At 39.5% G+C, this 13513-nt stretch overlaps 1 protein-coding gene and 1 pseudogene across 1 annotated transcript; both read right to left on the bottom strand.

The window, feature by feature from the left end:
- Positions 1-16: 16 nt before the first annotated feature.
- On the bottom strand, positions 17-3005 carry LOC150063064 (interleukin-6-like). The gene is made up of 5 exons (XM_090332211.1): positions 2987-3005; positions 2665-2840; positions 1398-1511; positions 650-804; positions 17-179 (listed from the first exon to the last, which is right to left on the bottom strand). The coding sequence occupies exons 1-5, from the start codon at positions 3003-3005 to the stop codon at positions 17-19; spliced, it is 627 nt and encodes a 208-aa protein (XP_090188337.1).
- A 3219-nt stretch (positions 3006-6224) lies between these two features.
- LOC150063063 (ubiquitin-conjugating enzyme E2 B pseudogene) lies at positions 6225-6683 on the bottom strand (annotated as a pseudogene).
- Between the last annotated feature and the right edge of the window lie 6830 nt (positions 6684-13513).

The following is a 13513-nucleotide window of genomic DNA, read 5'->3' as shown; positions in this document are numbered from 1 at the left end:
TCTTCGCTGCCGTGTTTTACAGGTAACGAATAGCTCTCACACTGTGCTGCAGAAAATCCTCAAGGCTGCGCAGAATGAAGTGCATCATCATGCTTTTCTGCCATTCTTTCTGTGACTGCAGCTTGTCCAGCAGCTCAGCATTGGCAATTGTGGTCGGCCAGACTATTTCATCTTGATTTGTCTGAAGAGAAAAGAAAGCAAAAAGAGTTGTTTAAATATTAAAATTTCAGGGGAGATATGTTTTGGACTGTAGAAAAACATTCCAATTTAGGTTAAAGAGACTACTCTGACTCCTCCAAATTGGGACTAGTGCTTTTGACTCAGAGTCCTGAGATGACCCTTTCATAGCAACTGAACTATATTCTTTTGCACTTTTGTCTCCATGATATGGTAAGCATCCAGAGGGCACCACCCCTATCTTAATTTGTCTTCCTCTGTGTTATCCAAAATAGTATGTGTCACGTAATTATTTAATAGCTACAGACCTAATGAGTTCTAAATATTGTACTTTTCTCCAGTTTTTCTTCTCAACTATCCCATCTAGCATCCGTTGAGAGTCCACAGATCTGAGGGCCTTCCCATGCCGATGTGATACCCCTGAGTTGTCAGGTGTTCCTGAGCCTCTCTTCCCTTCATCCCTCCTTGGAATCTCACCTCTTGTTTCAGGAGTTCCACCACAGAGTTGGTACTGTTTATCACATCTTCAACTTTCTGGCCATCATTACCCTGAAACTTGTCCCGGATGTACCTTAGGTGGATCTGGAATTGCAGAAGCCCAGAGATGATTTTCAGTAGGCAGGTATCCTAGAAGAAAAAACATGGGATTGTTGGTTATTTGTAGAAAACAGAATCAGATTGAGGCCTTAAAATTCAGCATCTTCTCCCTCTGACTTCCTTGAGTGGTTTAGGCATTTTGTTTTAGAACATTGGACAGAGTGACCTGTCTGTCTCTTTAAAAAGTCTTGACATGTGGGCATGGTGGCTCATGCCTGTAAATCCTAGCTACTCAGGAGACTGAGATCTGAGGACCATGCTTCAAACCCAGCCTGGGCACCATAGTTTGTTAGACTCATCTCTAATTAACCACCAGAAAACCAGAAGTTGCGCTGTGGCTCAAGGTGTAACCTATTAGTCTGGAGCTGAAGAGTTCTGGGACATAACCCAGGGCAGGACTCAAGTCCACGATGGGGAATAAGTTGTGAAAATCCTAGCACAAAGGAGAGCCACCTGTTCAAAAAGCAACTTTGCCAGTCATGGGTCTTGAGCACTGTCCTTGGGCTTTATCAAGGGTACCACTCTGTACCATTCTTTGTTACTAGTATGTATATATCTGTATAAAATACTTGCAAAAAGATCTAGCTAGGGAATAGCTGAAAGTAAACGTGGCAAGTTCATACCTCTTTAAATCCAGTTTCGAAGCATCCATCTTCTGGTACCATTTTTGCAACGTTCAGCCTGTTTTCTGACATTGCATTTTCATTTTGGATACATGCTTTCTCACTGTTACATATCTGGAAAATATACCAGAATTGTTAACCCAAAAATTGTGCTTGAAAGACAAAAAAAACCACTAGAGGGCCCCACTTATATTCTACCTCACCAGAAAAGGGAAGTCAATTTGTATTAGCCTTTGGCAAGCAATTTCTCGTAGAATTAGGCACAATTGGGCTCAATCTAAGATTGTCTATGGCTTTAGGCATATTTTGTATCCCGAGTCCCAGTTGCCTTCCTTCCAAATTGGAAGGCATTCAGTACCTCCTATTTTTGTTGTGAGGATTAGTTGTAACATTAAAATGAAATGCTTGGTACAATGTAGGTACTTAATAAGTGGCAGCAATGTTGATAATAATTTGGGGCAAGTACAATTTAGCCATAGGATGTTCTGACTAGAATGGCCTGTGAGATAATTCATAATGTTATGGATAAAGTGGTCAAATACAGGTCATTTTTGTCAAGATAACAAAGATGGTTCAGCAAAACCAGAGCTGCAGTCTGGGTTTCCTATATTATCCCCCATCTTTCTTTGTCAAATAGAGCCAAAATCCAGGTACCCACTTGTGGCACATACCTGTAATCATAGCTATTTAGGAGGCTGAGATTTCAAGAATGAGAACACAAGAGGCTCTAGTATCAGTACAAAAGTAACAGATTAACAAACAAGCAACGACAAAAAACTCCAGAAACACATCTAAATTACATGGAGATCTGGAAGTGAAAGATGGTTCTGAAATACTGATGGTACCTTGGTGGCCCCTGAAGTGGCATCTTGACTGAAATGACCCTAGAGACTTCTGATCACTGAGCTTGTATAAGATAAACTTATGAGAACTAGCCTGAGAGGCAGAACATTCTTTTACAGTGGCGCTTTTCTAAGCTTTAGAAAGTTCAAAGGACAAAATGAAGGTTGATGGATATGGCAAAAGAGAGCCCTGAGATTGACCTGATACATGCCAAGTAAAAACATGTATTTCAGCCCCATGCTGTATATTTTCCAAAAAGAACCTCCTGAGACTCATGCACAGAAGAAATGTAGAACAAAGTCCACATTTTGACATGAAATTTAAGGTGCCTACAAAACCCCAGATTTTGTCAGGAGCCTCTGTCCACATGCAGTGGCAAGCAGATGAATGAATGCCCTACTTCCCTACCACCAGGCCTACCCACCTCCCTTTTCAATTCCTTGATTTTCATGAGGGCAAATGACATCTGGTTTTCAGCTCGTTGTGTAGAGGAATATGTTAGGCCTTCTGAAGTGACATCTTCTCTTGTGACTCCTGAGGTGGGGAAGGCAGAAGCTGCCACCAGGAGCAGCCCCACAAAGGCAAGTGGACGGAAGGTGCCTGTAAGGAGGAAAGGGAAAGCAGTAAGTGAGCTGACAGCACAGCTGGGAGCCTGCCCCTGGCTGCTGGCCAGCCATCAGCCCTTACTCCTCCCTCTACAGGCACTCAGTAGTCCCACCAGAGGGCGAGGGATTCCCTTCACTTACTAGTGGAGAGGAACTTCATAGCTGTTCCTGAAGGGCAGATGGAGCTCTCTTTCGTTCTTGGTGGGCTCAACAGCAGAATGAGTCTCTGACATCCCCAGTCTCATATTTATTGGGAGTTGAGAGTCAGATTTTGAGACTCATGGGAAAATCCCACATTTGATAAAAATCTTTGTTGGGGGTGGGGTGGGGCCAGAGTGGGTGGGGCTGATTGGAAGGCTAATTACGATGATTGTGCAAGTGACGTTGAAAGAATCACAACTCTGGGGAAAAAGGGTGGCTTAAGTCATCCTTAAGGTTAGCTCTATGAAGCAGAATCATTCCTCCTCACTTTATTCTTTTTTTTTTTTTTGTGACACAGCACTTTAGCAAAACTGGGGGAAAAAGAAAGTAAAGCAGTAACATTCACAATTTTTATTTAGGAGGACAACAAAGGAGCTAAAACTATGATTTAAAAAGCACCCACATTCTTTACTAGACTAAGTGGCTATGATTTAGTATTCTACTTGTAAAAAAAAAATCTAAGATGTTCCTATAACAGTTTCTTCAGATAGCATCATGGACACTTAACCTGGGATTACACCAACGGTAATTGTGCCAGTCATCTCAGAACTCTTATTTCCTGACTTTCACCATAACCAATTATTGCAAAACTGCCTCACCACCCCAAATTTTGCACTCTTTAGGAGTCTTGGGTAGAGTGTGTTGTTCATGCATAAATGACTCCTTTTTTGTCCCAGTGCACATGCCAGCTTTCTCACCACTTCTACCCACTTCAGAGTGTTGCTGTCTCTCTGGTGACTTCTTGGGGATCCACCTGGTGAGGGCTTAGATCTTTGTGCCACAGGGTTGTTCCATGCTGTCTGTCTTGTCCCTGCTTATGGAATCTTCCTTCCTTCCTTCCTTCCTTCTTTCCTTCTTTCCTCCCTCTTTTCCTTCCTTCCTATCATTTGTGGCTTCTTTTCCGGTTGGCTCTCCAGTGTACCTGCAATACTTGCAATGGCCCAGCTTGCTAGCACCCTCAGTTTCTGAAGCTCACGTGGCTTATGGCAGAAATGGGGAACACAACATACTTCTTTGATGAGGATGTCAAAGGAAGATGTTATGGTATCTTTAGAGCTTGCATTGATGGGTGCTTTCTACTGCAAGATTATATTTGAATCTAGGCTCAGAGTCAAGATTTCCCCTCCAATTTGATGCCTTCCTTACCCCATTCAGCTAAAAAGAATTCTCTTTTAGAATGGCTTCTCTTACAGAAGGGTTATTGCTCCCCTGCATATGGTCTGTGGATAGTAGACCTACCAGTCTCCAGATAGCATTGAAGTGGAAAGTAGGCCCCCTACATGACACCAAAAACGTTATTTACAAGACATAGCTTTAGCACCACAATCATCTCCTCTGTTTTGCGGAGATCTTCTCTTCAGGATTTCCCAAATTATGACCTTTTCTAGTGTATTAAAAAAGCAAACAAACATGCATCAGGCTCTAGGAGTTTGGCCCTATGGTAGAGTGCTTGCCTAGCATGAAGACCGGGGTTTGATTCCTCAAATTTCTAAAGCTTTGTAGTTATTCAGGAATCTTTGACCTGAGGATTGGGGTTAAAGCTAGCCCAGGTAGCAAAGTCTGTGAGACTCATCTCCAATTAAGCATCATGAAAGCCAGAAGTGGAGCTGAGGCTCAAGAAAAAGAGTGCCAGCCTTGAGTGCAAAAGTTCTGGGACACCACCCAGGCTCTGGGTTCAATCCCCAGGAGTAGCAAAAAAAATTTTTTTTTGTTTTTGTTTTATGTATAACATGGGATGATCTGCCTGTTGAAAAAAAGAGAGGCCACCCATTCTTTCCCTATTTGTCTAAATAAAGATAGCAGTCCTAGCTTTATGGGGGTTTTTAGTTTGAAAATGAAAATGGGAAGGATGGCTAATGGTTTCACTTTTAGTGTTTTTGGCTCTTAAACATCTTACACTCAAAAATTTTTAAATATTTGAATTTAATTACTGAAACAATGTTCAGATTTACCTTTTCTAAGGAGCATGTAAAAAAATAGGCATATGTCCATGATAAAATTTATGAACAAGACACTAGAATATTTAGGGAAAAATAAAGCCCCCTCCTCTTCTGGCTTATTCTCCCAGAGGAAGTGTCTAGACTTGTGTTGACCTAGTCTGACCTAGTCTCCTCATCTCCCAAGCACTCACGTGTGTATTTACAAGCAGATAGACATGCTCTGTAATTTTCAATACTTTAGATGTTTCTTTCTTGGGAATGTATCTGTACAGGCTCTTGAGTCTCAATGCTTGGGTCAAATGCCCAAGCCACACTTATCTGACCTTGGTTGAGTTGCAGGAAAAATTTATAGCATTGTTTATTTATCTATACACCAAAACAATAACATTTCTTCCTTTACTGGGCTACAGTGAAGAGTAAATGCGGTTTAGTTAAAAAAAAAAAAATTCCAGGGCCGGGAGTTTGGCCTAGTGGTGTTGTGCTTGCCCAGTATGCATGAAGACCCGAGTTTGATTCTTCGGTACCACATACTTAGAAAAAGCCAGAAGAGGTGTTGAGGCTCAAGGGGTAGAGCTCTCTAGCCTTGAGAAAATACAAGGACAATGCTCAGGTCCTGAGCTCAAGTCCAGGACTGGCAATAACAACAAAAAATTCCCTGGGGTATAACAATCCTAGAAACAGGTAAGAAATCTTAGAGACATTTGGTGACAGGAACTTCTACCTCAAGAATCTATTTGAGCATAGCTATTATATCATATAATGTCTAACTACTATGAAGGCAACAGGTTCCTGTGCAAACCAATTTGTTTTGCACAGAAGTTATGTATTTTCACAGCGTTACATGTAATATTTATAAATAAAAACTTTAAATGCTTTTCTCCAATTTTAAAATCTAAAGAATTAAAAAATAAGGCATCTGAAAAAAGTACAGATTTATAATATGTATATATTCTGTCATGAAAACTCCACAGGAACATTATACACTTGAAAAAATGCAAACAGGATATATTACAAATTTATGCAGCAATAACTTAGTTCATACTATGCAATAAAAATATATTAATCAAGATACACAACCTTTTTGTAGGTTCTAAACTGAAGGACTTTTGTTTCTTTTTCTTCTTTCTTTTCTTATATAGGATCATTAAAATATGTGGCAATTAAAAATTTTTAGCATTTCTACTGGGATGTAAATTTTTGACAACAATGATGAAAAAGATGCACAGACCTGTTGTCTATTATGAATCACTCTGGATTTGCTCAACAATGACCAAAACTCTTTTCTTATAGTCTTGTTTGTTTTCCTGATAAGGCTGTGCTGCCTGGATATTGGCTGGACTGTTTGGATTCGATTAATCAAACATAGACTGAATTAATGTTAAGGTAGAAGATACATCACATGTTGAACTCCATTGATTCTGAAGGATATCAGAACATATGCTACCATCAGCATACACATTTGGATAAAACATTTTGGATAAAAATCTAACAGCTGGTGGTTTATCTGGGTATTCTTCAGAAAATTCTATGACTACTTTAAAGCTACCATCCTCAAAGAGTGTCCCCTCTGGCCCAAATATAACTGCATTTCACTGCATGATGTTGCTTTCAAATGGTGAACACTGAACCCCGTGGGGTAGGTCCTGTTATAATAAGTTGAAATCCAACAAGAGCCTTCTCTGAGACAGGATTGACATGCTTTCCCGGCTCTCCTATGGCCAGTCTGAAAGAAACAGAGTGCCAAACAATTTAAAAAAACAAAATACTAGGTATGTTCTGTTCAAAATTACTTATAACAGAGTAAAGCACTAAAAGGAAAAATTTCCTCTCTTGTTTAAGAACATAATGATCCTCAACCAGGTCCCTTGTTTTAGGTAATTAGCTAGTTGTTCTTGTTCCTAGACCTTTCTCAAGGCTTTCTGCTGAGTGTTTTCTCTGAGCTTGGTTATCATCATTATTTAAGTTCCTGAAAGTGGCTCCTGAACAAAGGGGTGGTGAAGTGGCTGACAATGCAGGTTTTGTGCTTGGGGCAACCAGCAAAAGTCAGATTGTAAGAATGAAAGAGTACTCTTTCGGTCCCTGTATACCAGTAGCATGAATTTTTGTGGGATCAATGCCTTGGGCAAGCATTCCTTGTAGGAAAAATGGACACTTCCTTCTTGCAAAGCATTAAAGCAATGTCATGATTCTACCATGATAGCTTATCTTTCTTTCATTTCATCTCAATACATTTCAAGTTGGGGAAATAGTCGTTTATTTTTTTTAAAGATTTCTTATTTTTTTAGAGTAGCTGGAAGTTCATGGCAAAGCTGGGATGAAGGTCCAGAATTTTCTCAGCTATACCCTGTTCCTAAATCTCTTCCACATGTTAGCCTGTATTAGTGACCAGGAAAGGCCACCAGATCATCAGCATTCATTAACTAATGCTTTAGTTGCCGATTGACCCATTGCTGGTTTGGAATGACTGCAAGCTGAGACTAAGAGAAGGACAAATGAGAAATGTCTTTTGCCCCCTTTACCATCATATACAAGATCTGACTGTGTCCCTTGCTCCTGTCTGCTTTCCTACAGTGTAGTAGAATCCAGTTCAGAGGATTCGTGAATGCATTTGAGGCAAGAAGAAGGGAATCTCCATTGGCTACAGAAATGCTGTCTACATCTCTTAAACTATGTTCTGTATTCTGAGGGTTAGAGATGGGTGGATCTGCAATTTAACAGGAGCATCCTAAAGAGGAAAGGGAAGTCACTGGGTTCTAGGGAACTGTAGCTGCTGTTCGAATTTTGTTTTCACTTGTCCTAAGGCAAGGAAATACTCACAAATAGTGGTTGACTTAACTTCTGGGATAGAGCCCCAGAGAGTAAATGTCAGGCTGAAGGCTCTGGGAAATATCATGATTTGGGGAAAGTATTGGGATTACCTGATGAGAGGTTATTGGTGCCATATGTTGTGTCTATTTGGAAATATCAGGCTGATTCTGGAGGGCAGGAGAGTAAGTGATTAAAGCTCTTGATTGGCACCAGCCTAATCCAATAGTGGCCCTGCCTAGAGGCCTGGCTCTGATAATCCCACTCTAGTTTTTGGTGACTTCGTGGTCTGTCCTATGTTTTTCTAAGGAGAATGTACAACTGGGCTATACCTGGCTCCTCTAAGCCCAGGGAAGGGGTATTTATTCCTCTGGGTCTCACCTATTCTACACTCACATAGTTTCTTTGCATGTTGAGTTACCTTCTCCTGCTCAAGTGGAAACTCTTGGGTATCTCAAGGGAATATGCCTCTCCTGAATCAACAACACAGACTTTTTCTGCCTTAGGATCTTCTATACCCTTTCATCTGAATTTTGGAACTGTTGGGAAGAGGGTATCTGGTTTTAAGGTGTTGATAAACTTGGCTGCTTCAAGTTTGTTAAGAGTTAAGATATTGCCCAGGGCAAGGGAGATCCCTCAGGATGAGCTTTTGGGCTTCACTCTTTCCCATCAGTAGGGTCAAGTTTTCTTTATAGGCAACTGCTGATTCTGCTTTGTAAGTAGGAAACTTCAGCTTAGAACAATCAGTTAGTCTAATCCAGATAGTTATTTGAACCATATCTGATTTCTCCAAAGATCTTATTTCTTTGAGTTCCGAGTCATACAGAAAGAACACATGCAAAGCATTAGCTAACCTTCCCCCCCTTCCCCAACTCTTTCCCTCAAATTAAGGTACTAAGATCACATTTGAAAATATCAGATGTGATGGCAAGACAAGGGGATTATGCTTGTCGGTCTACGGATGTATTTCATCTTTCACTGCCTTTTTCCTAGCTAGTTGCTATAAGTATGTGTCTTACTTCATGTGAAAAGAGTCTCCTGTGTGTTCTTGCAAGATGAATTCATGAAAGTAGGGAAGGTCTCACTAGTTTGCACAGTAAAACATTTCCCATGAAATGCTTTGAATGTTTAACACTGCACTTCTGAGGTAATGGTTTTGGTGTTGTTTTTTGATTTCTGAATGTAGGTTCACTGGAGTAGGTTAAAATGTTATAGGAGAAAGCAGGCCAAGGTAAACAGGCCATAGAGTCATAGTTAATTTCTTCAGGCTATTTAATTTTGTTATATGTATCATATATGTGTCTCAGAAAGAGATTGTGGTTATATCTTGCCAGCAAAAAACTCTTGGCTGAATGGATTTCCCTGAATTAGTCTTTTTTTTTTTACTGCATTGCCAAATCCTCGGTTTTGTTGGTTTTATGAGTGCAACTGTTGGCAGAAATGAGTACCAAGATGATGACTAAGTGGAGAATATGGGGCAAGGTATTCTCTAATCTGAGCGTTCCATTAGAGAGATGCTCCTGAAATTCCTTCTTACCTCCAACATTCTGTTGATGCTCTATGACTACATGGATTCTCAGTATCTTTACTTACTGATCCACATCTACCCACAGTGGAACTATAGCAGTATGTATTCCTAAAGTTGAGAACTAGTTGACAGACTAAAAGTTTGATGCTGTCTTCTTACTCCTCATTGAAAGAGCAATTAGTTTTTTTGTTTTGGGTGTTTGGGGTACTGTCCACTTTGACTCACTTAAGATCTTGCTGTCTTCACACAAATGACTAACGTCATTCAGGAGAAGCCATGGCATTTTCATTGAGACATGTTATTGTAATGAGATAATAGCTTCCTTAGTTGCTGTACAAGTAGAAACAAATGAAAATTAATATTAAATATTTTAAAAATTAATTGCACAAATAGTATTTCTTTTTTCATATATATTTTTTTAATTAATAGAAGGGTTACATTATATTCACTACATAGAAAGTGCATTAGTTCATATACATTGATACCTTTTCTCATGTCTTTGGTCCCCATTTCCCTCCTTCTACCCCACCCCTTGTCTTGTTTCCTCCCTTCCCTATACGATTTCAAATAACCAAATATGCTTATACCCAATATGTCAGATAACAAGGTGAAATAGTGTAACAATATGAGACAGCCAAGGGACAGCAAAAGAGATGAGAGATAACATAGTACATTAAGGACAACAATTTGTCATTATATGGCTTTTGTTTCTCTATCCTGAGGTCCTTTCATTTAATGTCATCCCATATGGTCTTATGTATCTAGGTTTTGTTCTATTGTGAATCTCTGCTAGGAGAGCCCAAGGTTTCTACTGATTATGACAAATGAGGGAAACCATTGAGCCTATGTTCCTTTTAGTCTGGCTTACTTCACTTAATATTATTTTTTCTAAGTCTTTCCATTTCATTACAAATGGGGCAATGTTGTTCTTTCTGATAGCAGCATAGAATTCCATTGCATATAAATATCACATCTTGTTGATCCACTCACCAACAGAGGGGCATCTGGGTTTGTTCCATATCTTTGCTATTGTAAATAGTTTTGCAACGAACATCGTTGTGCTAGTGGATTTAGTATGTCCTTGTTTCTGGACGATTGGGTAAATGCCAAGTAGTACAATTGCTGGGTCATAGGGGAGTTCTATGTTTAGTGTTTTGAGGAACTGCCATACTGCTTTCCATAGTGGTTGAACGAGTTTGCACTCCCACCAACAGCATAGTAGTGATCCCTCCTGGCCACATCCCCACCAGCATCTGTTGTTATTAGATTTCTTGATCCTGGCCAATCTAACTGGAGTGAGGTGGAATCTGAGAGTTGTTTTGATTTGCATTTCTTTTATGGCCAGAGATGTTGAGCATTTCTTCATGTGCCTATAGGTCATTTTTATTTCTTCTTCAAAGAAGACTCTCTTTAAGTCTTTGGCCCATCTTTTAATGGGATGGTTGTTCTCTGGAGATTAGTTTTGGAGTGATTCAATTTTTTAAGCTGTTGATATGTTTTAAATATGAGGCCTTTGTCTGTTGTATGGCTAGTCAAGATCTTCTCCTACTCTCTAGGCTTTCTAGTTAATTTGCTAGCTATGTCCTTTGCCATATAGAAGCTCTGCAGTTTAATGCAGTCCCATTTATCCAGCCTTTCTCTGATTTGTTGTGTTTCTTGGTCCTTTTTAAGAAAGTTTCGACCTGTACCAAGGAGACCTAATGTATTTCCTATATTAATATGGATCGTATTTGTACTTGGTTCCATGAGCAATGTTTGATCTTCTGTTGTTAATGTACAGACTGACAAGTAGAGCCTTTCTATATATGTGTAAAATATTTATATATTTCACATATTATCTACATGTAAGTATTCAGAATTGATTTATAGGTTGCTTTGAAATGATTTTTACAATAAGTAGTATTTCTTTAATGTAGAAAACATAAAATATAGAGGGAAAAGAGAAATTTAAAAAGTAATATAATAACTCACCTGTAATATTTGTTATTATGGTATAAATTTTCCATTTATGTGCATACATGTCTTATGTGTGCATGTGTATGTGAAAAATACTGGGTTTCCACCCTGCAGAATGCTTGATAACTTTTTTTTTCTTTTCATGTAAAACATTCTAGGCACCTCTCTGGGCAAAGTAGGGCTAGCAATTACATGGATAATTCAGAATTCAGGAAAAAAAAAACAAGAGAGGTGTTTATAGATGATTCCTGAACATGCACATTCTTCATTTTTTTTTTGCTAGTGATTGAGGTTGAACTCAGGGCCTGAGCTCTGTCCTTGTGCTTTTTTCAAGGCTACATTCTGCCACTTGAGCCACATCCCCACTTCCAGCTTTTTATATGTATGTGGTACAGAGGAATCGAACCTGGGTCTTCATGCATGCTAGGCAAGCACTCTTACCACTATGCCAAATTCCTAGCCCCCCACATTCTTCATTTTAAAGACATTCGGAAGGAATGCATTCAAGGAATCACATTTTCAAGGCCGGGAAATTACCTGACTTGTGTAACTGTAACCCCTCTGTAAAAATAAATAAATCAATAAGTAACTCATAGACATCAACTTAGGGTGGTTTACACATACCAGATGAAGCCCTAGGAAGATACCCTGGCCTTTGAGTTCTATAATTCCGATAGTGTGTTTCTTTCTAAAGTTTTTTGATTATTTTGGGTTTGGTATGTGGAATTGGGTATTTGCTGCTAGGCTAGATGTTTTCCACATATTAATTCATTTAAAATTTACTCTATAGAGGTATGAAACCCCTCTGTTGAGGGGTTTAATTATTTATATAGGATATTTGTAGTGTCTAAGAATAATAAAGATACTTTTTGGTGTTCAGGGAAAGAAATAAAATATGGATGAATTAGGGTTGCTGGATAAAAGCTAGTTGATAGGTAAATTGCAAATACACATAAATAACTTTAGTATTAATGTATCTAAAATCTCTTTTTTTTTGTCAATTGTGGGACTTAATCTCTGGGCCTGGGCATTGTCCCTGAGCACTTCAGCTCAAGACTACTGCCCTTCCTCTTTGTTGTCTGTGAGCTGTTCAGCTTAAGGCTACTGCCCTACCTCTTGAGCCACAGTGCCATTTCTGGTTTTCTGGTGGTTAATTAGAGATAAGAGTCTCATGGACTTAAGTGTCCGGATTGTCTTTGAACTGGGATCTTCAGATCTCAGCCTCCTGAGTAGCTAGGATTATAGGTAAGAGCCATGGAGCCCAGCTTAAAAATCTTTGAATATTTATACTGATTAGGTATGTGTATGTGAAATGCAAGTTTAAGTAGCTGTACTTTTTTCATTTGTTAAACCTAGTTAACAGCCCTTGTTTGATAGGACCAGCTGGTATTTGGGTAGGTGGAAGAGAAGGGAATAGAGAGCCAAAGAACATGGTTAGATCAAGGAGTGATGTGATGAAATCTTTTCATTTAAGCAAGGAGGATGCAGAGCCCAGGGATTAGAATCAGGGAAGTGGTTACAATCATTTCAGAATAAGAACTGATGGAGCTCAGGCAGGAGCATGCCTGAGTTGGCTGGTTAAGTTGTAGCGACCAGATAGTTATATCCATATCTATAGCTATACCTACATCCATATATATATACATCTATATATCGTATATCTAGATCTAAGATTAGGCATATAGATATCTACATCTATCTATATAGATATATGGTTGTATATATAGATATAAATATATATTTCTCTATATGTCTTCCAAATTCAGCATTGTTACTTGAAATAGACAACATGAGAATATATACACCACAGGGTCTGGGAGCATAGCCTACTGGTAGTGTCCTCACCTAGCATGCAGAAAGCCCTGGGTTTGAATCCTCGGTACCATATACTCAGAAATAGCCAGAAATGGTGCTCTGGTTCAAGTGGAAGAGTGGTACCCTGACCAAAGAATGTCAAGGACAGTGCCCAGGCCCTAATTCCAGGTCCCAGGACAGAGAGAGATAGGCAGAGAGAGAGAGAGAGAGAGATAGGCAGAGAGAGAGAGAGAGAGAGAGAGAGAGAGATAGGCAGAGAGAGAGAGAGAGAGAGAGAGAGAGAGAGAGAGAGAGAGAGAGAGAGAGAGAGAGAGAGAGAGAGAGAGAAAGACAGACAGAGAGAGAGACAGAGAGAGAGACAGAGACAGACAGACAGACACAGAGAGAGACAGAGACAGAGGGACAGAGACAGAGAGAGACAGA

Source organism: Megascapheus bottae, chromosome 5 (assembly GCF_031878675.1).
Source record: "Megascapheus bottae isolate mThoBot1 chromosome 5, mThoBot2.hap1, whole genome shotgun sequence".
NCBI classification, from domain to species: domain Eukaryota; kingdom Metazoa; phylum Chordata; class Mammalia; order Rodentia; family Geomyidae; genus Megascapheus; species Megascapheus bottae.
The sequence above is the reverse complement of the archived record's forward strand: the minus strand, read 5'-3'. Positions and strand labels throughout refer to the sequence as shown.

Bases quoted from the DNA above. Each gene is read 5' to 3' on its own strand.
- LOC150063064 (XM_090332211.1), bottom strand. The intron at 1,512-2,664 runs GTGGGTAGGCCT...TATATTTTCCAG, and splicing joins TCAAGGAATTGAAAAGGGAG to ATATGTAACAGTGAGAAAGC. The intron at 180-649 runs ATTCCAAGGAGG...TTCTCTTCAGAC, and splicing joins CTCCTGAAACAAGAGGTGAG to AAATCAAGATGAAATAGTCT.